The following is a 27,512-nucleotide window of genomic DNA, read 5'->3' as shown; positions in this document are numbered from 1 at the left end:
TTGCATGTTAGTCAGAAAGCGCACATGAATACGGGTAGAATAAAGTAGAGGCCTATTTTTAGGGCAGGTTCAATCTCTTTTAGGTTGGATTTGTACCTTCATCCCCGAACACCAGTCATGGTTCCAGACCTATTGGAGTTAACGATCTCCTGGATCGTTAAGGGGTGTAACCTTCACCTCGTGAACGGTTTACAAGTTCCTAAAACTTGTTGGCGACTCTTTTACTCTAGCTTCCTTCCCTTTGGACGCCACCATGCTTAAGTGTATGATCACAGTGGGGCTCAAGTTTGGGGTAATACTTGAAATATTCCCTACAGTTTTTGGCGACTCCGCTGGGGAGGATTTCTATTTTAATTCCTTAAATTTATTTTGGCAATGATTTAGAATGAGTGGATGAGACTCGAAAAGTTCTAAGTATTTCATGTGCGTAATTTTGATTAACATTATTGTCATATGCATAAAAAAAGGTTCTCATTGGAAAGACCATCCGTAATGAGTCAAAAACATTAGATTTTTTACACGTAGGAAATTTGAGGAATATCTTTCACAACTAGAACCAAAGTAATACTGCAAAAAACTGGAAAATTTTACGAACACAGAAAGCTGATGAGGCATGTAGGAACTGGCGTTTAGAAAACAGAGCCTGTCGCTGAAGATATGGCTCTGTCGCCTGGCGACAGGGCTATATCACGGCGACGGTCTCTATTGGCTGGCACTGTGTTCTTCCAATACTGAGCCAGAAAGATGAGTTCTAATTTCGATCAGTTCTAGCACTGTTGGCTCAATTCTACTTCCTGATTGAGTTTTTCTCACTTTTGTGAAACCCATATGTGTTCTACATATGGACATAACCCTCTGGAAATTCATGCTCCATCTACCTGATTGAACGCTCTGAGCAACAAAGGGTACATCCGAGAATGTTGAATTCACCAAACCATGGAAGCGAGTTTAACTCGCAGGGTCCCATCCACACGCGCCAACCCTTCCAAAGGTAAGGCTTCCGCGCGGTGCATCCGGACTCATAACCATGGACCCTCTTTAACTAACCCATATCTTAAACTTTAGAGAACTAGACTCATGGTTAGGTTGCAAACTCATTGCTTCATATTGTGCCTACTTGACTACTTGTGCATTATTTGTTGTGCATACTCTATGTGTTTTTCCTAACCGTTTGTTTGACTTGTGATTAAGTCTAAATAAACTAATTAATGACTAAAAGGAATTTGCCTAATTGATTAATTAATTAACTTGAGTAATTAAAGGCTAATAAATTAATCAAACTGACTTAGTACGACTTTAAGCTTGTCCCTTTAGAGTAAAAACACTGAAATCAGTTCTAGATCGATGTTCCAGTAATGGCGCAAAAATCTAAGCTGTGGCGCCGCAATGCCTGGCGACAACCTTGTCGTCTGGCGCTGCACTGCAGAGTGCGGCGATAGTTCTTTTGCTTTGGCGACAGTTCAGTTTCTTGCTCGAGTCATCACGACGAGTCTAATTAAACAGTTTATTAATCAGTTTGGTCATTTTGTTAATGGCAGTAGTCATATGTAGTCCCTAATTGAGTATAAGCACTTAGTCTCATGGTCATACACAAGAGTCTTAACATGTCACCAACACTCACTAGTCTTAGCACACACTTCGTATATGTCACCATGACCATGTCTTAGGTTCATGCATGAGTCGTCTTCCGTCATTTGAGTGAGGGTCCAATCTATTCCCATTCTTTTCCACATTCTCTCCCATGTTGAATAGAGCCTGAGTCAAAATAAATAATAAAAAACTTATCCCTAATTTCCCTTTCCACAGTACTTGGTCAAGGAGAGAAGGGCGATTAATCAAGGACAACACTTTCGTTCAAGTTCAACTTTTTGATAAACCAGTCGGTCGAAAAAGAAAAGCTAAGAAGATAATGGCAAGTCAAGAAGAAGTCAATGAGCTTAAGAAGCAAATGGCTAATGTCACTGAGGTGTTGAAGGCTTTAACCTTCAAATCAATGACCCTGTGAAACAACAACAAATGGAGCTCATGCAAGAAAGCTTGAGCAAAATATCTAATGACTATAGATTCTAGGGAATTAGCTCACAAGGGGTCTCAGTGGACAAGGAGCTTCTTCCGCAGAAGTTCAATGCCAATGACATCCCTAAGTTCCAGCCAACAGACAATCCTTACTTTCACTTAAGGGCCTTGAAAACTATAATGAGCATTAAGGGGATTGATAAGAATATTTTTCACTCTTTATTCTCAATGTATTTAGAAACCATTTGTCAACATTGGTTCTTTTCTCTTGATAAAGAGAAAACCTCCACTTGGGATGGAATAAAAAACGCTTTCATTGACAGATATAAGTGTAATATTCAAGTCGAAACCGACTATAGACAACTTGAGATGCTAAGACAAAAAGAGAATGAAGGCTTTACTTCTTTCTTTAATAAGTGGAGGGAAACTTCCGCTAAGATGATTGAGGTGCCCACCGAAAAAGAATCTGTAAGGATGTTTATCAAGAATCTCCAAGAGAAGTATTCGAAGCATTTAAAATATCAACGTAATTTGAATGCTTTCAAGGCCGTCTATGAAATCGGCATCGAAATCGAAGATGACATCGCAAAGCAAAAAGCTACTAACAATAGTAACCACAGTGGCTGGAAAGGAAAGAAGAACGACAATCCTTCTTCTTCCGAAAACGTCCACTCTAGTAAAAATATTAGTACCTTTGACCATAATGGTGTCTTAGCCATGGGTAATCAAGGATCTAAAAAGAAACCCAAAAGAGAACTCACACCCATTGGAATGACCTATGATGTTGCTTTCGATTGTCTCTATGATCGAGGATTAATCAAACCTATTGGCCCTACCGAGGATCCAACGCCAGAAAAACGATCTTCAAGATGGGATCCCAATTCTTATTGCAAGTACCATCAAGGAAATGGTCACACCACCGATGAATGCTACAGGTTTCAAAATCTCATTCAAGATCTCATAGAAGCAAACAAGATCCCATTGCCTCTAGCTAGCAAGAAGACTGGGTGATGATAAAGCAAAAGATATAAGGCGGACTTCAACGACAAGATTTCGTGACCTCATTTTCTATTTTTCTTTTATTCTTTCTTTCCCCAATAAGTCTAGCATAGGCACCTTTAACTTTCCTTAGATTTATTTTGTAGGATTTTTTCCTTTTTCCTTTTAATAAAATGAGCATTTATTTTCTTGCATATGATCATTGCATTGCATAAAAAAAATATAAAAAAAAATCCATGTCGAACTAAGCATAAGGTACACCAATGATTTGAGGCACCCCTTGTAGCCACATCATATCACCTTTCACCCTTCAAATATATAATCCTTTCTTGATAAACCACTTTGAGCCTCACCTAATGATAGGCCTTTCTTTCTTCAACCTACATCTACCTAACCTTGGGATGGGATAGGGTGCAACTTATGAAAATTCTAAATATGAAAGCTTGAGTGATTTTACATAGAACTCAAAAATTCAAAAAAAAAGCAAAAATAAAAATAATAAAAAGTGTACAAAAGGGCAAGTGTTCCAATGTCTTTGACATGAACATGTCTTTGATATGAACACGTCTCAGATTGCGTCTCTTATTGAGTGCTCAGTACCGTGCCTGAAAAACATAAATGCCAAGTGAGTGATAGACCGCATGATCGGGATTGCCCACACCTATAGAAAAGATTCAAATATGAAAAATGCAAAAGCAAAAAAAAGAGAGCAAAAATAAAAAATAAAAAAAAAGATCTCAAAAGTGAGAAACCTCAAGCATAATAATACAAAGATTCAAAAGCAAGGTTGCACACCTTGGGGGCTTATCTAGGGTCTTGAGCCTCTATCCCTTTCTTCTATAACCTTTAGCCTAACCACGTTACAACCCTCAAAAGACCTCTTTGAGGAATACACATACTTGTGCGAGGTTCGGCTAGAGCTACGTTCGGCCTGATTCCTAACGGATACGTAGGCAACCTCATAAAGGGGTACGACCGTAATAAACATGCATTCATATTCACATTCACACACTCACACCATGATCATATCAAAGGATCTCCAATGCTCATCCCTATTCATTTAGAGCTAGACTTGAGGGCTTGATCCCTACATTATTAACTTACCTAGCCTAAGAGTCACCATCATTTAACTCTTCTTGAGATAATATATTTCCATACATTTAGCCTTTGCAGCCTAACTTTAGTGTCACTTTCACACACATCACAGATACATGACCAAATAGTCCTTCCGTTAGGAACCCTTTGTCATGAAATCTTAACACAACATTGAAGCATACTTTGTCATAACAAAATCACTCATCACTCATCATTCCATCACAAAGTATGAAGTACTTACCCTCCGTGCCTAAGTTACCCAAATACTTTCATCATTGAGTCAACAATTGAGATAACCTAGGATGAGTTAATCCTTGCACCTTGAGAGATAGTATCAAACAACGTTTGACTAAGTTCATTCAACATGCACCATAAAAAACTTCTTCCTTTTTGCGTCTTTCTTTTTCGGTAGAAAGTCGGTACCCTCCACAAAAATGACCGAAATTTTTGTTTTTCTGCATTTCGAGTCATGTACATATCGAATTTCATGAGTCAACACTATGCACACACGAGTCACACGAAGTGAGTCATCATTAAGTCAAGTTTATACCTTGAGTCATGTCAAGTCAATGAGTCAAGAAAAACTACGTCTTAGGTCAACCCTAAAGAGAGATAAGCAAAGTCCTATAGTCTAAAATATAAATGCAGGTACATTTCAGTGAGCAAGAACATTCCCAGTTTTTTTTCGAAAAACCACAAATGAAAACCTGACTCCAGCGTTAGACGACAAGGCTGTCGCCTGGCGATAAAGTCTGTCGCTTGACGACAGAGCGAGGACGCGGCAACAGCGGTTTACAGCGTGCGTCGGAGCAGCAATGAGATACATGGCCCCATACGGACCTCATACAACAATTTCGGGTTCCTTGGTACGCCAGTTAGCCCTTATAAGAAAATTGACATGATTAGTAGTCGGCTCGATTACAATCGCAATAAGTGATTGACCTGACGACGATCGTCTCACTTAGCTTAAGCGCCTAAAACACTGGCTCATTACAAGCACCAAGAGCAAGTACTTATACGACAATTTTTCCAAGATTGGATTGTCATCCCGAATTGACAATATTTCCAAATATGGATTGTCGCGCATTCTTCTTAAACGACAATTTTTCCAAGATTGGATTGTCATCTCTAGCAAAGTTTCCAAGCGTGGATTGTCGTGCTCCTGCTCCGTTTGGCAATTTTTCGAAGATTGGATTGTCATACACATAGTTCCCTATGGCAAAATTTCCCAAAGAATTGTCGTAGGTCTCTACTCATCATAAATTTCGGCAAAGGTTCCTTAACGTGGATTGCCATTCATTTCAGTAAGTGGCAAATTTTCCCGAAGTGGATTGTCGGTTGACTCTTTTTTGCAAGTGTTCCAAGATGCGGATTGTCAATATTGGCAATATTTTCCTAAAAGGATTGTCGCATAGCGTTGGCAAATTTCCAAGGTGGATTGCTTTCAAGAGTTATATTCTAAGATGTGGATTGTCGATCGTAGCAAAGTTCTTATGACAGATTGTTACGAAGCATTGGCAACTTTTCCCAAAATTGGATTTTGGCAAATTTTCCGAGATACGGATTGTCGCTTCATCGTAGCAACATTTCCAAGGATGGATTGTTACGGGGCATTGAAAACTTTCCCTAAATTGGATTGTCATACATCATACAAGAGTTGTGTTGACAACTGTTCCTAAAGAAAAGAGGATTGTCATCACCCAAAGCATCAACAGCAAAATTCAAGCAGCATTAAGGATCGACAGGTGTTGATCTTCGGTAATTTTCTTCGGAATATTATTGCAACAACTAAGGATGGCTCTTCGATCATGTTCCCTGGCTTGCGGAAGATGGTCACAAAGCGGTAGAGGATCGTTTCAAGTGAAGTAGTCTTCGATAGGATTCTCTAGCTTGCAGAAGACTATCACAGCGGAGATTGGAGGCAGTTACAAGCGTAGCAGTCTTCAGGCGGTATCCCCTAGCTTGAGGAAGATCGTCAAAAGCAGCAGGATGGCGTTCCCTAGCTTGTGGAAGGTTGTCACAACAACAATGCAACAACAAATCGGTTACCTCCAAAGACGTGTGCTCGATGGTGCAAGATACGCGTTTGTTAACTCTTTTATATGTTCTAACTAACGCTAGTTTGCAGGTATCGGCATTACAAGAATGATTTAGGATCGCAGAACGTTCTGAATCATTCTCCATCCCTATTGCTACTTTGACTTTTGTTTTTGAAACTTGCGTTTCTCTAAACTCAGTCAAAGTGGGGGCTTCTGTAGACACCCATTTGTGTCTCCCCAAAACCAAACCCGGTGATGAATACTTTTCATGTCTAATTATAATCGAATGAAGTGAAAGTGTGGAAAGTCTAGTGTTGCAATTAGTTTTTATTTCTCTTCTTTCTCTCTATTTTCAAAAACCTATTTTATGAAAATAGCTAATCCAATTTAGTTTGGTCCATGGCAAGGGTCCAATAATAGTGTATTTGGATTGGTCTTGAAAAGAGCTTTCCAATGATATATTATAAGCCCAATTCCGATGGATAATGAGGAAGTTACGGCCAAATCACTAAACTTGGCCCGGTTTGAACTTTATATGCGGCCCAATGATCTAGAGGAGGGCCTATTATGATTTTATCATTCCTAATGCAATTAGGATTGATTATAGTCTTCTAGAATATTCTAGAAGATTCTTTTGAATCCTAATGTGATTAGCATTGATAATTGAGTTTTATGAGTTTTATTTAGAATAAAAGAAGTGTTTTAAATGAAATTCCAATTTTACCCCTCGTACGCTTAATTTTATCAAAAATATGAAAAAGTGTGAAAAAAAACTACCTGCAGCGCCGCACCACAGGCTGTCGCCTGGCGACAGCGTCGTGTTTTATTCTTCTTGAAACTCTGATTCTTTTTTATCATATTCCGACTGATTTTCGTTATAAATAGCCTCCTTAAACCTCCGTTTTTAATTACCAACTCTCATCAAGAATTTCTTGATACTCTCTCTCTCTTTCTAAACTAACTTTTCACAAATAAAATTCCGCATTCACAAGATCTAGTCACACCTAGCCCAATTCGAAGTTGCCTTCGCCCTAGACGTGAAAGGTTATAATTTTTGAGGGTTTGGTCCCAAATATCTATTTTCATTATTTAATTTAATTGTTTGATTTATTATTTTCCTTGAAGTTACTAACGTGTGTATTTTGTTATTAGAAAGAGATACGAGACATCCAAGTAAGTACTTTAATTGTTTAATTGATATTTTGATATAGAAATCATGTTAAGATTGTTATTTTGGTTCCTAGTATCATGTTAGGATGCTTTCCTTTGTATGATATTTAGGGTGATTTGCTTATATCAATTATGATTTCTAGGATGCTTTCTATTTTCTTTCCTAATAGCATGTTAGTATCATGTTAGGGCTAAAACTTTGATTTTTATTGTTTAGTGACATGCTAGGGTTTGTTATTAATCTTGTTAGTATCATGCCTAGGATCTTGCTATTATTATGCTTTAGGGTTAATATGATAATGATTATTATGATTATGATTATTATTTTTATTATTATTATGTTGCTTGATATATTTTATTATTGTTATTGCTTGATCACGCCTTTTATGCATGTTTAAAGGGAATTTGTACTTGTAATCACGCTTAATAAGATAATTAATAATCTTGTTTAGGCTAATTTGATTATAATTCAAGTGATCGCCAATAATAGTTTTATTTGTGCATTAATATTCAACCAACATAGACTAAACAGGTTTAGGGTTAACCTATTTATTTCATGTTAGTCAGAAAGCGCACATGAATATGAGTAGAATAAAGTAGAGGCCTATTTTTAGGGCAGGTTCAATCTCTTTTAGGTTGGATTTGTACCTTCATCCCCGAACACTAGTAATGGTTCCAGACCTATTGTAGTTAACGATCTCCTGGATCGTTAAGGGGTGTAACCTTCACCTCGTGAACGGTTTACAAGTTCCTAAAACTTGTTGGCGACTCTTTTACTCTAGCTTCCTTCCCTTTGGACGCCACCATGCTTAAGTGTATGATCACAGTGGGGCTCAAGTTTGGGGTAATGCTTGAAATATTCCCTACAAGGCCCAAACTGAAAGGTTTGAAACCCATAGACAGATCCTTGAGAGCAAGCTCAAGAAAGGAGAGTCAGTCAGCCCACATGTACTCAAAATGATAGGATTATTTGAGAACATGGGAAGGCTTGACTAAGTTAAAAGCTACCAAGGATAATAAGGAGAAGAAGGTAGCATCTTCTAAATTTGATTCCAAATGCTTCTATTGCAAGAAGAAGGGACATTGGAAGAGAGATTGCCTCAAATTCAAGAAAGATAAGAAGAACGGAGCCATTGCCTCTGGATCAGGTATATTCGTTATAGACTTAAACTTCACTAGCTCAGAATCATGGGTATTAGATACAGGATGTGGCTCACACCTTTGTTCCAATTCTAAGGGACTAAGGAACACTAGGAAGCTATCGAAGGGAGAGGTTGAACTCCGGGTCGGCAATGGAGCCAGAATTGCAGCTGTATCCGTAGGAACTCTCTGTTTTTCTTTGCCCTCGGGGCTAGTTTTGGAACTTAAAAACTGTTATTATGTTCCCAATATTACCGAAAATATTATTTCAATTTTAGCGTTAGATGCCAAAGGTTTTGAATTTCGAGTAAAGGACAATGAATGTTCGTTTTATCTCGATAGTGTTTTATATGGTATTGCACATTCTGAAAATGGTCTTTATGTGCTTTCATTAGACAAACAAGTTTATAATGTTAATAATACCACCAAGAAAGCTAAGACCCTTGAGTCAAATCAGACGTACTTGTGGCATTGTCGTGTTGGCCACATTAACATCAAACACATCAAGAAACTTGTTTAGGAAGGCGTTCTTGACTCATTCGATTTACAATCATTTGAGAATTGCGAAGGATGTTTATTAGGCAAGATGATAAAGCAGCCATTCTCCAAATTGGGAGAAAGGGCAGGTGACTTGTTGGGCCTAATACACACCGATGTATGTGGACCAATGAGCTCACCCACAAGAAACGACCATTGATATTTTATCACCTTCATAAACGACTATAGTAGATATGGCTATGTCTACCTTATGTCGCACAAACCTAAATCATTTGAAAAGTTCAAAGAATTTCAGAGTGAAGTTGAAAATCAGCTTGGCAAGAAAATCAAAGCCCTTCGATCGGATTGAGGTGGTGAATACTTGAGCCAAGAATTCGATGACCATCTGAAAGAAAAGGGTATACTTTCAGATTTAACACCTCTAGGAACTCCACAATGGAACGGAGTATTCGAAAGGAGAAATAGAACCTTGTTGGACATGGTACGATCAACAATGGCTCTTAGTGATCTTCCTATCTCTTTTTGGAGACACGCACTTCTAACTGCGGCACTAACACTGGACCGTGCTCCATCAAAAATTGTAGAAAAGACTCCATACAAGCTATGGACGAAGAAACCTCCTAGGTTTTCTTTTCTAAAGATATGGGGATGCGAAGCATATGTCAAGAAATTAATTTCTGACAAACTTCACCCCAAATCTGACAAGGTTTTCTTTGTAGGCTACCCAAAAGAAACCAAAGGGTACTACTTCTACAATAAATCCGAGAACAAAGTGTTTGTTGCCGGCGATGGTGTTTTTTTGGAGAAGGAACACCTTCCAAAATGACAAGTGGGAGGAAAATCAAACTCGACGAAGTTCAAGAGGACGAGCAACAAAATCAGATTGACAGTCAAAGTGGTCAAACAACATCTGTTGATGCTGGTCAAAATGTGCAAAGTTAAAGCGACAATGCAAATTTTCAGTTCGTTACCCTGCGTAGGTCGTAGAAGCCGAGGTCTCAACCTGATAGGTATCTTGGTATTGTATTAACCTAGAATCAGGACATCCTGGTAATGGATGGAGACGAACTGGCAACTTACAAGCAAGCGATGGCAAGCACCGACTCTGTTAAGTGGCAAGAGGCCATGAGATCTGAAATGGATTCCAAGTTTGAAAATAAAGTCTGGGACTTGGTTGACTTACCCGAGGGTTACACACCTATCGGATGTAAGTGGATTTTCAAATTGAAAATCGACAAAGATGGAAACGTATTCGTTTACAAAGCTAGATTGGTAGCAAAAGGTTACAGGCAAATTCATGGTATTGATTACGATGAAACCTTTTCTCCGGTCGCAATGCTTAAATATGTTCGAATCCTCCTAGCGATTGCTGCATATTACAATTATGAAATATGGCAGATGGACGTCAAAATCGCCTTCCTCAATGGAATTTTGGAAGAAATTGTGTATATGACACAACTTGAAAGTTTTGTCGCCAAAACAATGCTGGGAAAGTGTGTAAGCTTAAAAAGTCCATCTACGGGCTGAAGTAAGCTAGCAGAAGTTGGAATCTGCAATTCGATGAAGCCATCAGTAAGTTTGGTTTTATCAAGAATCCAAATGAATCTTGTGTTTACAAGAAGGTCAGTGGGAGTGACATCGCCTTCCTAGTCTTATATGTCGATGACATATTGCTCACTGGGAATAGCTTTCCGATGTTAAAGTCTGTAAAGGCCTGGCTTGGAAAATGTTTTTCAATGAAAGACTTGGGAGAGGCTCAATACATATTAGGTATCAAGATCTACAGGGTTAAATCTAAGAGGATGATTAGATTGATCTAGAGTACTTATATTGATAAGGTACTGGCACGATTCAGGATGGAAAAGGCCAAGAGAGGTCACTTGCCCATGTCACATGGCATAACCTTGAGCAAGAAGCAGTGTCCAAAGACACCTGATGAGCGAGAAAGGATGAATGAGATCCCATATGCTTCGCTAATTGGATCGATCATATATGCCATGATATGTACTAGGCCAGATGTATCGTATGCCTTGAGTACTACGAGTCGATACCAATTATACCCAGGAGAGGCGCATTGGACTACGGCCAAGAATATCCTAAAGTACCTGAAAAGGAACAAGGATAAATTCCTGGTATATGGTGGCTCAGAAGAATTAGTTGTTGAAGGTTATACTTACGCAAGCTTCCAAACAGATAGAGACGATTTCAAATCACAGTCTGGATATGTGTTCTGTCTAAATAGAGGAGCGTTTAGTTGGCAGAGTGCTAAGTAGACCACAACTGCAGATTCTACAACTGAAGCCGAATACTTGGCAGCTGATGAAGCGGCTAAGGAGGCAGTTTGGATTCGTAAGTTCGTTGGTGAACTTGATGTTGTACCCTCTATCAAGGGTCCAATAGCCTTTATTGTGACAACAATGGAGCTATTGCTCAGGCCAAAGAGCCAAGGGAACATTAGAAGGTCAAACATGTCAAGCGGCGATTTCACATGATAATAGAATGAAAATCAGAGGGTGAAATCAAAATTTGTAAAGTTGGAACGGATGACAATGTAGCCGATCCACTTACTAAACCTTTGCCTCAAGTGAAGCACAACAAGCACATTGAGGCAATGGGAATCAGGCACGTTGGAGATTGGCTTTGATTTCCCTGTTTAGTGTTTTAATTAATTTTTGAACATTTAAATGTAAGACACTAAGATGAACCATTCAGGTTTTGTAGTAATTTAATTTCATGCAATTTTATCACTCCATTTCTATTTAATTGTGGTTTAGGATTAAATATTGAGTCCATTTGATTATGAGAATATTCAAAATAGGGTATCAAGACCAGTCTTGGATAAAGAAACACCAATTAAGTGAACATTGAATATTATAATCGAAAATTATCCCTAATCGAGATTATTTAAATGATTGACGATTAATGACCGCTTAAGATTAGTGTGCAGTTTGATTTATAACACCGTTCTTGTGTCATGAGGACATGATTGTCATAAATCATTTGCACAGGTATTGGTTTAGAACTATACTGGATCGACCTATGAGAATACTTTAAGAGATTTAAAAATCGTTATGACTATCGGAAACTCTTTCCTCGACCATGAGTATTGTGAGTTCTCTTGTTTGAGTTTTAGTCCGTTTTGATGTTAGTCAAACATCTGTCGTACAAGGAGATTATAATGGCAACACTCGGACGGCTAGGTCCTCTTAGTAAGAGAAGCCCACATTACAAGACTGGGAATGTCCCCCTACTAATAATAGGGAACGTGTCTTTGTTGTTTACAAGGCCTCTCGAAGAGCGAGACTATGAAAATTCATGGCCGTGCTCGAATGGATTTTAAAAATCATCTGTTTATTAACCAGACTCGGATTTCGAGAAACACTTCTGGACATAATAAGGATGACGAATAATCTTACCTTATAGTTAATGAAGGGACATTAAGTGACATAGGAAAAAGGCTATACACTAAAAGCGCACTTGTCCGGAAGGACAAGTGGGAGATTGATAGAAAATGATGTCCTTCAAACAAGTGTATTATTCCGATAGAGGGTTCGAAGCTATTGGAAAGCTATTTATTCAGTAAGTTCAAGTGATCGGAATGCCTGGGTGGAGGCTACTTGCGATCAGTAATATTAATGCATAATTAATATTACAACTTAATCTTGACTGAACCCTTCGGGTCACACCCAAGCAACTAACGATCCGACACGACGAATTACTTCGGAAGGAATTAATGAGTCAGAAATATTTAGCCGTCGGAGATCGAGCTAGGAGTGTTGAAACCGAGCGTCGCAAATCAAGTCGAATTAATTAAAGACGAGACGGTAAAATCACTAATTAATCGACAATTTACCGAAATACCCCTAGCATCAAAATGCCCCGAGCAAACCGAGTGCTAGGGGCATTTGGTATAGCCAAGGTGGCTAGCATGCACACCAAGCCGAGCCTAGCATGGCTAGCTAGGTGGTGCAGCATGCTAGCGCACCATCGCAAGCATGTGCGAGCAAGCAGCAGCGAGCTAGCAGCATTATCTAGCTAGTAGTGCGCTAGGGTGCTGGCACTGCTAGCTGTGCTTGCGGGCTGGTGTGGGGAAGGCAGGCAGCAGCGCACTGCAGCTCGCAGCAATGCGTGGCGTGCTGGCGCATGCTGCTGGGGCAGTGCGAGTAGCTAGTGTGCCCAACCAAGGGGCCAGGCAGCCAGTTAGGCAGCCTTGGCGCCCAAGGCTGGCAGCGCCAGTTGGCGCACGGTGATTGGGGCATGTGGAGTGCTTGGCCGGTTCTTGGGAAGCCTTGGGGATCATGTTTTGGTCCCCCCCTTCCCTTGTGGTCCTTACCTAACCCCTCCTCTAAGAATGTCACTTGTTGATTAATTAGTTGTTGGCTATTTTCTTTTGTTTTTGATTTAAAAATAAAAGGAGAAAATTGATTTTACTAACTCTCCCACATTGATGGGAAAGTGGATTTCTCACTTGAGTTTCCCTATAAATATCCCACTTGGGAATTGGGAAAACTCACTTGATTAAGAGCTCAATTAGACATCTCCATTGAGAGAAAACCTATAAGCTCATTAATTACTCGGGTAGTCTGTTTGGTCGGACTTGGCTAACCTCCAAGTAGTAGACCGGTCGGGTCGCGTTGTGGGTGGACTTCGTCGGAGGTCCTCGCCATTTGTGAGGCTCGGCTTTTCTCAAGTAAGAGCTCCATCCGGTTGAGCGAAGCACAGTACAAGGGTAATTTAGTCTTTTCTCTATTCTTGTTATTTATGCATTTTTTTATAATAATTGTGAGTTTGTTCTTGGGCTCGGGTTTCATTTTCCGCGGTGAGTCGGACTCATCGAAACCCAAAAGTTAATGGTTTCAAAGACTGATAACCTTGCTAACGTAATAAATCAAAATAATAAGGAAGCTTTACCAAAGAAAGTAAAACAAGTTAGATTACTTAAAGAGACGAGTACCTAAATATATGACAAAAGTTTCAAAATGCATTCCATTAATTAAATGATAGAGTCAGGTCTAAAATTTTATAAGTTGAAGGAGAGGTTACCTCCATGTTCATACAATTAGGAAAAAAAAACGGACGATCTTCAATACATCCTAAGAAAACTACACTATTGATTGGCTACTAAGCCTAGGGAAACTAAGAAAGATAAGAAGAAAGCTTAAAAGAAATAAATGCTTATTGTTGATTGAGTTGTTAATGTCCTTTTCTTTGGCTTCGTGCTTCTATTTATAGAAAAATTAAAGCGGTTATGACTGACTCCCATAACTGTTTTGCAGTTTATGTTTCTTGTTGCCAACTCTCTTTGAAAATCGAATTGTCTACTTTGCCTCCAAGCCGGTTTCCTTTCATATTGGGCCTTTAGGTAGTACTAGCCCACTTTCACTTATCCCTTTTTGTTTAACCCAAAACCTTTCATTCACTCTAAAGTCCATTTTACTCGGCCAATCGAGTCAAAGTCAAGAAAAAGTCAAGAAAAGTAAAAAATCTTATTTTTGGGTGCAATAGTTAAAACCCCCCTCGTACATACTTAAGGGAAATACGAACGGAGTTTATATGAGTTTTCTTAAAACTCATTAGGGACTCTCTATATAGTACAATTAAAAATGGCAACTGCGGTTTGTTTCCTTGCTTTCCTAGGTCACTCAACAGTCAGGAATACAATTAGATTAGAGCATTACATTTTATTTTATTTTTAAAAAAAACTTAGAACATTACATTATCCTTAGTGACTATCTTTGTAATATCTATACTTAGGGCCTGTTCTCATTGACTGAAATGAGCTGAAGTGAACTGAACTTATTAAAGCTGAATTGAACTGAATTGAAATGTATATTTTATAAGAGAAGGAAATTAGGAGCTGAACTGAACTGAACTTATTAGAGCTGAACTGAACTGAATTGAAAATAATCGTATGAGAACAGGCCCTTAGTATATAAAAATACAAACCATATATTTTTCATATGACACATGTCATCACAAGTCACTCATTACCCCATATGCCACATGTCACCTCCCTTAATATTTTTATTGAACTCTTTATGCATTCTATAACTTGAAAATTCAAGGAAGAAAATGAAACGTTTCATTTCGACCATAATTAGTACACATTACTTAAACATATGAATTACAATAAAAACTGTCTTTTCATCTCGTACACTTAAAATATAACTTAAACTAATATGTCATTTCATATCCCACAATCTTTATGTATACATACCTAACCAAATTTCTTCATCTTCTTTTACAGTTCTACTCTAACTCTTCTTTTTCTTTTAAGTTTTAGCAATGAAACAATTACTTCGTATATTATATCCCACAATCTTTATGTATACATACCTCCGTCGATTATTATGTGCAACTTTAGGGTATAATTTGTGAGATATAAAAAATTCCAAAGTTGCACATAATATTTACCGGAGGTAGTATGAAAATAAGTAACCCAAGTAACAATCCGTGCATCGAACGGGTCAAAAGGCTAGTTTTGTAAAGTTTATCAATGCAGTCTAATACAATTCAACCTTCAATTACAAAATATAGATACAAAGTATAATTGTTAAAGGTGTTGGCCATACAAATTTCAAACTAAACACCATTTAACGGTGCATTTCTTGTGGGCTATGCAATCGGTGGCAGTGTGATAGTGACGTAGGTTGTTGTGTAGATCAATTGGTGTGGGTGTCTTTCTGTGTGGGTTAGTGAGTGGTTGTTTGTGTGGGTCGGTGGGTTGGTGTGGCTGACGGTTGGTTTGGATATGATAGAGATGAATGTAGGATTGCGGGCAAAAGAACAAACTCAACTAAAGAACAATATTTTTTTTCCAATATATGTATTTTTTTTTTTTTTTTTTGTAAAAAAATACCCCACAAAACAGATCGGGTTGGGTCGGATTGACTATCAAATAAGCATGTTAAACGGTTTTTGAGTTACGGGTCAAAAAATGTGTTAAAAAGAATTAAAACCTACGAAACAGATCAGATTAAAATCGGATTTGCAGGTCGAGTAAAAATTATACGGGTCTATACACAAACCCAAACAAGGAAGCACAAGTGACAAGTCTTTGTCACCGACTCTCCAATCTAAACCCCATTTTCGTAATTTCATCTACCCCCAAAAATCCTTACTCACTCACACTCACACTCACACTCACACTCACACTCACTTTCTCTCTTTCCTCTCCTCACCCGCTTTCATCACTCTCTTTCTCTCACTCACTTTCTCTTTGTTCTTCATAATGGGAAGCCGCACTCAATCCCATCAGCTCAGAAACGGGCTCTTTGTGTCGGGCCGGCCCGACTCCCAGCCCAAAGAGCGCCCGCCCACAATGGCCGCACGGGCGGTGCCGTACACTGGCGGCGACATCAAGAAATCCGGCGAACTCGGCAAGATGTTCGACATTACCTCCGCCACTCCACGCTCCAACACCACCACCGCAACATCTTCCTCCTCGCTTTCTCTCTCCTCTCCTCGGCCGCCACCTTCTCGTGCCTCATCCCAGCCCAACTCCGGGTCAGCTCGATCCGGGCCCAACTCCGGCCCACTCCCTCCTCGCCTCAGCAACTCGGGGTCCTTCACCAAGAAGGTTTCGGGCCCACTTTCGCTCCCACCGACAGGGCTCATCACCTCCGGCCCGATTCGGAAGTCGGGTCAGCTCGACCCGGGTCAGCCACAAGTGGGTCCTACTGGGGGTGGGGGACAAGGGAAGATGGTGTATGGGACAGCTGTCACTAGTTTAGGGAGTGAAGGGTTGAAGTATTGGATGAGGGTTTCAAGAGGGGCAGTGTGGGTACTTGGGATTGTGGTGTTGATGGGTTTGTTGATTGGTGTGTTTCTGATGGTTGCCGTTAAGAAAGCTGTGATCTTGGTGGTTTTCGCCGCGATTTTGGTTCCGATTTTCATGGGGCTAGGGTGGAATTATGCTTGGGGGAAGAGGGCAATCTTGGGTTTTGTTAAAAAGTTCCCTGATGCTGAGCTTAGAGGTGCTGTTGATGGCCAGTTTGTCAAGGTTACTGGGGTAAGTCCATTTTCTGTGCTAAATTTTTGATCAATTGATAAGTTTCTATTTTGTGATTGATGATGATGACAATGATATGTTTTGTTTTGTTTTTTGTTATGTTGTCATTTTAGAGCCTTTTTTATGTGATGTCATTACTCATTGGTTTTGACTTGGTTAATGTTGATTGCTATAATTCGGCATTTGCTTCATTCCATTTAGTCATTTTCATAGATGAAATTTGGGCTTAAACTCCTTTAGTAGTGAGTAGTAGGTAAAAGGTGTGGACAAAATACTTGCTTCATAGGTAAGCATACTGTTGTGTAGTTGGTTAATGATTCATTCTTTTTCTGTAGTCATTTCATTGATAGAACTAGTCATTGGCAAAAGTTGTGGAGTATTATTCATTGATCAATGGAAAAGAGAAGTGGGGTTGAGCTATTTTGCTTTTCACAAGTCTTGGGTGCTAGTCAAGCATTTGAATGCTCGGGTTTACAACTTACAAGGGTAGTGAGAATTGGGCTTATCGAGTGCTGTAATGATTGGGTTGTTATCTTCTCAGGCTATTTGGGATCTGCTGTGCCTTTGAAGTTGTTGAATGCTAATAGTTTAATATGTGCTTCTGCACATGGTTCCCTGAGCTGGTCTAATAATATTTATATCTTGAATTTGCATTTGCAAGAAAGGTTTTATGGTGGTTAAGTCTATCCATGTGCCTTCTGAAGTTCTCATTAAGTGAAGGGGAGCAGACCACTTGTAAGTTTCACTTGAATCTTGCAAGTGAGGGCAGGGACTGATAGTTTATTCTTCTTGGGTTAAAGGGAGAAACAAAATTTATTAACTTCTTTTAGCTATCATCAAAGGGATTCAGCTTGAGTTCTGCATAAATTTGGTGTTGTGAACTGGGCATGATGACTATTGGAAATCTTATCGTACTGGCTCTAGGTGGTAGTGTCCAGGGGTTATGTTTATTTAAACTCATGGATTGGGAGTCAACTTTAATCAGGATCCTTTGGTCTTAAGTAATGAATTTTGGAGACTAACCAGTATTCCAAGTAGTGAAAAAAGGCAATGGAAAGCTACTGCAGGATGAGGTTTAGCTAGCTTTCTTGCTGATGGCTAATGTAGTTCCTGTTGTGACCAATTCGAGGTGCAGATGCCTAAGTTGGATTCTACTAGTGATACTTCTCTTAGGTTTACTTGGAGTTTCTGGAAAGGCCAATAGTAGCTACCCAAGCAAGCAACATGAAAATTGAATGATTGATCACCAATATTGGGTACTTAAGAAGATGGGATCAATCATGATTTCTGAATTTATGGACTAGTATTCCTCCTTTTCAACTGCCCTGGCCTTTGCAGATGCAAAAATATGACAAAATTTATCTGAAGAGAGGACAAATAGTCCATAGAATGTGTCCTCACTCCACAGTCAGAAGATATCATAGAAGAGAACCAAGTATTCTAAACTAATAGGCTGACAAAGTCGCAAAATTAAGGTTCTTAATTGTCACAGGTGAAATACTCTCTTCAAAGATTATACTAGCAATTGCAAATGCGGTATGAGCATTAACATCATCATATATGTTTTGATTCAAGGATCTAGTTAGATTTGCCCTGGGTCCTATGGAATGGGCTGTCTGAAAGACTGAAGGTCTATTATATGTTTGATAGTTTTGGGATTGCTGGTGTGTCTATTATGCTTTGCCTTGGTAATTAGACTGTTACAATTTTGTTTAATACAAGTATGTCTAATAAGGATTTTGAACAAGTGAAACAGTTCCCTTACCTTTTTTTAATTGGTATGCTAGTAGGGAGTGTGATCAACAGAATAAGCTACTCATGCTCTCTTACAACTGTTACAAGTAACAGTTTCCACCAGCCAAAGAGTTGTCAATATTCCCAACTCAAAAATTAGACTTAATTAGCTTTTGCCGATATTTCTAACAAAGTAAAGCAGTCAGCAAGACATTTACAACTACTACTCCCTTTGTTCCATAGTCTTTGCACCATGGGGTGTTTGACACAAACCAAGGAGAGTGAAAAGTTGCGAGAAAATTGTTAAAAGGTAGTGTGAGTCCTCACCATTTGTGAAATAGTAGAGAGAAAATTACCTTGTGAGAAATGGAGCAAAAAGTTTGAGAAAAACCAAAAACAGAAAATGTTGTAAAGATTATGGGAGGGAGGGAGTATGCTTTGCTTATCACTTGTTGTATAATCCACCTTACTGAGCTTGCTGATTATCAACACACTGCCTCAACGCCTGCCCCAAATTGGAAAGTGTAAGGAAGATAACTATGAGGGCAGGCTAAGCCTTGAAGAAAAAATCTGGTAATTGTTCTGTAATTGGCTCATGTTCAGGGGCAACTAGACTGCTGTAATTGCTCTCTGACATAATGACAATTAAACTCTATGCCTCTATGTGCCTAGTCCATTTTGAAAAGTTTCTTGCAAATCTGCAGTATAGATTGTTTGAGAGGAATGGGAGCGACCCTAGGAACAATAAACTTGAATATAGTTTGGAAAGCCAATGTCAATTTACTGGCAACCCTTTCAATATACTTGTTTTCAGCTTCTGCTATTGACAGGGCCACTGTAGTATGCAGTATGCTTTATAGATTTACAGGATCTTGGACTTTGTCATGAAAAGGAGAAAGAAGCCATTGACCTTATGTAATGAAGTTTGACACATGACTGTCGCTTTTTGTTGATTGATGAACTATGTCCTGCTGTTCAAATCACCCCCCAAAAAAAATGAAAATCATAAATTATTGAACTCTTGTCATTATGGTGTTGTATTACTGTCTCATGTCCTTATCTGCAAAGTTTTTAATTTTACTTTTATTATTATAATCATTATTAATAGAAGTTAAAGAAATTACATTGTGAGAGAGAGTTATTGATAGTGGCCAGTGATAATTATTGAATTAAGCAGCTTAGCAATACGTGATGCACTAATGCTATCTATAATTATTAGGTTGCCTAATATCCAGTAGCCGAATCACCTTTGCATCCATCAGTATCAGTGTGATAGGTAAATCAATCAATCAATCAATCAAAGCCTTAATCCCAAAAGTGGGGTCGGCTAACATGAACCAAATTTGATTATTCCGTGTAGTCATCAACATAAATCTTTCTCCTCCATCCCTTACGATCCAAAACTTCATCCTCACGTAAATCCATGCACTTCATATCCTTCCTCACTCCTTCCAACCAAGTCATCTTTGGTCTCCCTCTTCCTCGTTTAATCCCTCCATGGTCCCACTCTTCCACTCTTCGCACCGGTGCACCCTCGGGTCTCCGTCTTACATGTCCAAACCAACGCAGACGATTTTCCCTTAATTTATCTACAATGCCCGCCACACCTACTTTCTTGCGAATAACCTCATTTCTGATTCTATCTCTTAAAGTGTTTCCACACATCCACCTTAACATGCGCATTTCCGTAACCTCCATCTTTTTAATATGCTCTTTCTTAGAAGCCCAACATTCTGTACCATAGAGCAACACTGGTCTTATGGCAGTCCTGTAGAATTTTCCCTTCAACTTTAAGGGAATGCTGCGGTCGCATAGCACTCCCGTGGCCGCTCTCCATTTAAGCCACCCTGACTTAATCCTGTGGGTCACGTCTTGATCAATGTCACCATTCTTCTGGATGATCGACCCTAGGTACTTAAAACATTCACTCATGGTCAAATCCTTTCCATCCAAACTCACCACTTCATTGCTTGTCCCCCTCTGAGTGCCAAAACGACATACCAAATATTCAGTCTTACTCCGACTTAGCTTAAACCCTCTAGATTCCAACCTTTGCCTCCATTGCTCCAACTTGACATTAACCCCATCCTTAGTCTCATCCACCAAAACGATATCATCTGCGAACAGCATACACCATGGAACCTCATCTTGAATTGGTCTAGTTAATTCGTCTAGAACCGTTGCAAAAAGAAAAGGGCTTAATGCAGACCCTTGATGCAATCCGATTGTAATAGGGAAATCTTTTGTCAACCCTCCGCATGTCCTCACATTTGTTGACACATCCCGATACATATCCTTAACTAGGTCTACATACCTTCGTGGGATACCTTTCTTCAACATTGCCCACCAAAGTATCTCTCTTGGCACCTTGTCATATGCCTTCTCTAAATCAATAAAGACCATATGAAGATCTTTCTTCTTTACCCTATAAAACTCCATCATTTGTCTTATCAAATGGATTGCCTCCATAGTAGATCTCCCAGGCATAAAACCAAATTGGTTATCTGAAATGCTTGTGCATGCCCTCAACCAGTGTGATAGGTAAACAATTACAATTTATCTGATTTTGAGTAGAGCAGAGAATTCTTTTCATTGTATTGAACTGCATTGATAGGACAGCATTTAATGGGCAGAAGAAAACTTAGGTTCCAACTCTTAGTAGTTTTTTTTACTTTTTTTTTTTAATTTTTTTGTCTAATCTAGTGGGCCATGATATTTGATTTGTTGCCACCGTAGTGAATAATATTCGCGCAAGGCTACCACCTCTAAACGGTGATTGACTGATTTTTGCTCATGTTCTTGGCAATTTATGTGCCTATTTGAATATTGTGATTTTAATTTATATTAGTTGAGCCATTTTCTTTCTTTATGTTATCATTCTTACCATGATACATACATATCTTCCCCTGAAACGAAATTTTGTTGCATACAACTGCAAGATGAAACGTATACTTAGACCTTTTTTTCCTCAATTTATATTTGCTGACCCTAAACTTATTTTTACTGAATTGAACTTGTTTATTGAATTCAACCTATTTTTACTCGATCAAACTTATTTTACAAAATTGAATTCATTATTACTGAACTGTCTACTTTTTCTGAAATTATTTTTAATGAATTGAACTTATTTTTTCTGAATTTATTAAAGTAAACCTACTTAGAATCTTATTTTGGTGTGGATTGGCCTATGACCTTTAGTGACAAGCAATTTACTACCATAGTAATTATGATAGCAGCAGTGGCACTTCCTTTCCCATTAAATCTTCTCTTCATACTCTCAGAAAAAAAGAACTTCAAAGTTATGTGCTCATCACTCATCAGTCATCTGTGCTTTGTAACTGTGAAATTACTTGTGTTGTGGTTTTTATGTTTACTGTTTTTACTTAACATATGTAATTGCTGGATATTTCGTAAACACATCAGTTTCAAAAGTCAAAACCATGTTATTTTATCTAGCACTGAATGTCCCTACTGGATATATAAGTATATAACTGTTAAAATATTTTGTAGTTATTAATGTATATTTTTTTTTTCTCCTTTTGTATATTTTATTAGCTGTGAAGTATATTATATGTCTGGATGCAGGTTGTTACATGTGGCAGTATACCTCTTGAATCGTCGTTCCAGAGGGTACCTAGGTGTGTGTATGTATCAACTGAGCTGTATGAGTACAAAGGATGGGGTGGGAAGGATGCAAACACCAAACATCGTTGCCTCTCATGGGGATGCAGGCATTCAGAGGTCAGTTAACTTAGTTCTTTTTGGGGCAGTTGTATATAGCATAGATATTGCTGTTATTGAAATGTAAGATCTTGTTGGACTTTATTGTAAGTGGCTTATTAGGTATATATATAACTCTCTAGTTTTGGTTACTCCAAAACCAGTCTAGAAGAAAAATGTCAGATTTTGATTTTCTACTTTTAAAAGTCAAATGATTGACACTATCATCTATTGCTATTATCTTTTATGAGCCACGTTCTATCCTTGGATCTTTATCATTATCATTAATAATCAATACTGTCATAATCCTTTTCTCTCTTTAATTAATTTAAGTTCCAGCGATACCAATGAAGTTGAGTTACCCTTCGTAGCTGGCAATCGTGCAGATGAATTAAAAGTAAGCTTAGGTTCTCACCGACTCCTAGAAATAATTTGTTTGTGAGTTGAATGGAGATGAAAGTTAGAGATGCATGTGATGAGAAGAGAGAAAAAGAAATGCCAACTTTTAAAGGAAAGAAACATTGTTGCACATGATGTGTAGTAGCCATTTTAGTAAATGTTGCACATAATATGAAGCAGAAGTAGTATTTTTATTTTTGCTTTAAATATTTTGAATTTGGAACTCTACTTCACCAAGATTCCATGTTTTGTTTGATCAAACAATTTTGTGTTTCAATCTGGCTAACAACTCATTAGTTGGGGGGTGGGGTGTGGGGTGTGGGGTTGATTCATTTGTTAGTATTAGGTGCGAGGTTAGGTATCTAACTCATTGTTTTGGATTGATTCATACCAAGAAAAACATACCTAAAATCACGTGTTTAGTTGCATAAAAACTTAAAGTTAATCTCATTAGCCAAAATAAAAATTAACATTCTCTCTGTCACACGTTCTATATTGGGGCACTATACTGATGTTCACATAATTTCAAAAACAAACTTAAATATTTGTTGCCCACATCTCAAATCACGAGCAATATAGCTCCAAATCATACTCTATATGACTCATCACCAAAAGCATCGGAATGACGAAAGAAAATTTTATTTGATTGAGTCCAAAGAAAAAGGTAAGAAAAATCATTAGTTTTCTTCCGGATATGGCAGTTTCTAGCCTGCAGCAATGTTGGGCAATTGGTTGACTTGAAGGTTGCTGATTTTCATGGAGTGAGTTTGGTAACTTAGATTGAGTGTTGGAGATTAAGGCAATTGTGGAGTAGCATTGATAGCCTACGGAAATACAGATATAATTGTTTTAATGTTTTTGTTGATTCCAGACTTGGGGTTTTTTTCCTCCCCCCACCCACCCACCACCCCCCCCCCCCCCCCCCCCCCCCGGGTATGAGGACCTGATACCATGAAGACCTGATACCTTGGGGATTTGGAGAATGGATCCCCTAGGTATAAAAATTGCAAAAATACATGAACAAAACAAGTGGTGTGGGTTTGGGTGATTCCGAACCTATACCAAACACCTACTTACAAATTCTTTCATAAGCGGGTTTGGTCTTGGTGTCAAACTTTTTTGGTGTTGAGTTTTCTTTCTCTGGAATACCACATTACCTGAATTTAGGTGTATAGAAAATTTATTTGCTTTTGCTTTCCTTTGAGACCATTCCAATTTGTGTGATTCAATCTGCTATGACTTGTGAAAAAATCTATTTTTGTGAAAAATATCCATCTTATTGCATTTTTTCTTAGCAGCTGCTGTATCTAAAACATTTGTATTATATTTGCAGAAATATGTTGCAGACTTTTATGTATCAGATTTCCACTCCGGATTAAGAGCCCTCGTTAAAGCTGGTTATGGAGCAAAGGTGGCCCCTTTAGTGGAAACTGCAACTGTTGTCGACATAACAAAAGAAAAGCGAGACTTGTCTCCAAACTTCTTGCAGTGGCTAGCTGATCGAAGTCTTTCTAGTGATGACCGCATAATGCGCCTAAAAGAAGGGTATTACTCCTCTGCCTAGCGTTACTCTAGCTTTTTACTACCTATGTGTCGAAGGAAATCCTCCATTTCTATTGGCATGGCTTGTTAAGGAAAGCATCCAAAGAAACAAGAGACAGTAAAATGTCATTTTCTTTTAGGTTGCACCTTTATATAATTAGTTCTAACCAAAACAATTAGGTTGGTAGCTTTGATGTGTTAAAAGTGGTGGCCACAGTTCTGAGCTGACCCTGGGCCTGTCCTGAAAATTAGGCTTGTGATGGTTCAGTTATGCGGGACCAGGGCTGAGATTGTTCTGGACAAGGTAGAATTGGACAATGCCTGGCTGCCTGGTTGTGTGCTGTGTGATGTGTGTATAGGCCATTTTGCAGTCAGTCAGTGTTTTTAAAAACGTTTTTTTTGATAAATTAGGTAATTGATTTAGGCTTGTTGCTCTCTTTTGAGCGGAAAAGCAGACCTGTTTCAGAACTTGCAACTTTCAAGGCCATACCTGTGTCCTGTGCTTCCTCACCCCTGGTCAGGACTGGGCTGAACTGGTCCATTGGGGCGGCAGCTGTAGAGGGTGTTCAAGTTTTTGCTTTGAGTAGAACTAAAACCTAATGTCCATTCTTGACAGTTCCTTCTCTTCACTTGTTCAGGTATGTTAAAGAAGGCAGTACTGTCAGTGTCATGGGCATTGTTCGGCGCCATGAGAATATCCTCATGATTGTACCACCCTCAGAACCGCTCTCTACAGGTTGTCAATGGTTACGATGCCTCCTTCCAATGTATGTCGAGGGCTTAGTACTGCATTGTGAAGATAATCAAGATTCTGAAGTGGTTCCTGTGTAAGTACATAGATCTAGTTTCCTCCCATGTTTTTCCTTCTTTGAGTGGATTCCACAAGTACATATCTGCCCTGCAAAGACTGCAAAAAGGGCATGATGCTTTTTCATCCCTCTGTCCATAGATTTTCTGCTCTCAAGTGTATGTAAACCACCAGCCTCAAGGAGACACGAAGGGGCTCAGAGGACGCAGGTGTGTAATAAGTAAGAATTTCTCGAGTCTCTTATAAACCTTTCTGTGTTTAATTGGATCAAGCAATTCGAGGGAGAAGTTTTCCTCATCAACACTATGAGAAAAGGAAGCTCGGGTATTTCACGATGAGCCACGTATATTCTAAAGCTTTAGCTTTGTTTAGTGTAAATAAGCTACAACAAATCCGAAGAGCCCTATTTTCTTCTTTATTCTTTCGCATTTTTGTTTTCCTTTCCATTTATTTCACGAAAGGTAGAGTATGCTTAACACTAGTGCTTTGTGTATTGATTATATAATTATGATTAAATGTTCTTCCATCCTTCAAGCATCTATGTAAGGTGTGCTCGCTGTTTTTTTGTGCTGAGTTGCAACAGTTGCTTTCCTTATAATGTGTTCTCTGTTTTTCCACGCTGAGTTTCAGGCAATTGCCTTCCTTTAAAGGACTTAGAGGCTTGTTTCGTATTTCATACATGCTGTTCTACAACTAACCTGAATTACCTCTGCGTGACTGCATCAATTGCATGAGCTTGGATGAGACAGCTGCAGAGAATGGTGCTAAGAATGAATTGAGAAATACTTGTCTCTTCTGTTCGAATATAGTTGTCTTATTATTTCAAAGTATCTTAATAAGATAAATAATGCACCTGTGAATCTTTCCATGTCATTATTATCAAGGACTGATGCTTTGTTTGCATGGAAGAAATGGCGGGAAAGGAAGGAAAATGGAATTGGAGGGATGAAATTTATTTCATTTGGATGTGAAATGAGAAAGGAAGGGAATTGAAGGGGAGATAAATGGAGGAAATCGAGAGATTAAATTGTAAGAAATTAATCTAACTGTGGAGAGATTTGGAAGGAAAGCTATCATTCTTTCTTCCCGTCCTTTCCCTATATCTATCTAACCACAGTGTTCAGGTCCATTATACCACTGTACATGCTCACAAGTAACACTTACATGGTTACATACCAAGTAACGCATTAAAAGCTTAAGTTGAACAATTACATGTGAGTTGGTGATTTCTCAAAGAAATAAATGGGGAAAATTAAACACAAGATGGCAAATTAATGTTTGATTTTCTCCAATAGTAAATTTATTTTGGATAACAATAGTGAAAGAAAAGGGAGGGGAAGGAAAAAGAGGTGTGAGGCGGGAGAAGGTGACTTTTCATTTTCTTTCCACACAAATTGGTATGTGTGGCTGGTCACATCGCGTAGTCCGAGTTAATTGACTTAATTGGGTAGGGGTTACTCGAGTTACTTGGTAAGGGGTTATTTAATAGGTTCGGTCAGGAGTTATTAGAGTTACTCGGTCAAGGATTACTTAAGGAGCTCGGTCAGGGGTTACTTGAGGGTTCGGTCATGGGTTACTTTATCAGAAATAACTCAAGTAACCCGACTGAGTAACTTGAATAACCCTGACAACTCGAGTAACCTCTGACCGAGTAACTCGAGTAACCATGACAACTCGAGTAACCCCTAACTGAGTAACTCGAGTAACACCTGCGACTTAATTATTTCTAAGAATGCCAAACCAGAGTCTGAGAAGGCCAAAATAGTTGCTAAGAAGGCCAAAATTGTACCTAAGAAAGCTAAAACAATGCAAGATTCTGATTATGAAATGTTTGCTGATTTTGATTCTGAGTCTTTTGTGTAAACATACATAGTTTTTTTTTTTTTTTTGCATTTTTTAATTATATTTTGTTTTTGGTTTATATTGTTTCAGTTACATTTTTATTATTATTATTATATAGGGAGCAAAGAAGCTTGATTGCAAGGTGTAGACCATATTCATTGGAAATTTTATTGCAAAACTTTATTCCTGAGCAAAAACAGGCTGTTGAAGAAATTGGTTTTGGTGGTTTATTAAATCTGAAATTGAAAACTCTTAATCGTCAAATGCTACCTTGGCTTGTTGAAAACTTCAATGGTGGTAGCTGCATGTTTACCATTGCTACTGTTAAAGAATTTGTTGTTACTAGAAATGATATATGCGATGTGTTTTGCTTGCCTTTGAGTGATATTTGCGTTCCTGAACTTAATAAAAATTCTGAAGATGAAAGTGTAGATAAACATATCATTCAGGCATGGAGATCTGATTATGGTCTTTCTGGTAAGCAACCTCTTCATTTGTC

At 38.6% G+C, this 27,512-nt stretch overlaps 1 protein-coding gene across 1 annotated transcript; it reads left to right on the top strand.

Annotated features, from left to right (window-relative positions):
• Nucleotides 1–16,105: 16,105 nt before the first annotated feature.
• Nucleotides 16,106–25,705, top strand: LOC145587659 (protein SHOU4-like). The gene is made up of 4 exons (XM_081644373.1): nucleotides 16,106–16,968; nucleotides 22,288–22,443; nucleotides 24,155–24,366; nucleotides 25,002–25,705. The coding sequence occupies exons 1-4, from the start codon at nucleotides 16,189–16,191 to the stop codon at nucleotides 25,192–25,194; spliced, it is 1,341 nt and encodes a 446-aa protein (XP_081500499.1). The 5' UTR covers nucleotides 16,106–16,188; the 3' UTR covers nucleotides 25,195–25,705.
• The last annotated feature ends 1,807 nt before the right edge of the window (nucleotides 25,706–27,512 follow it).

Source organism: Chenopodium album, chromosome 17 (genome assembly GCF_948465745.1).
Source record: "Chenopodium album chromosome 17, dcCheAlbu1.1, whole genome shotgun sequence".
NCBI lineage: Eukaryota > Viridiplantae > Streptophyta > Magnoliopsida > Caryophyllales > Amaranthaceae > Chenopodium > Chenopodium album.
The sequence above is the reverse complement of the archived record's forward strand: the minus strand, read 5'-3'. Positions and strand labels throughout refer to the sequence as shown.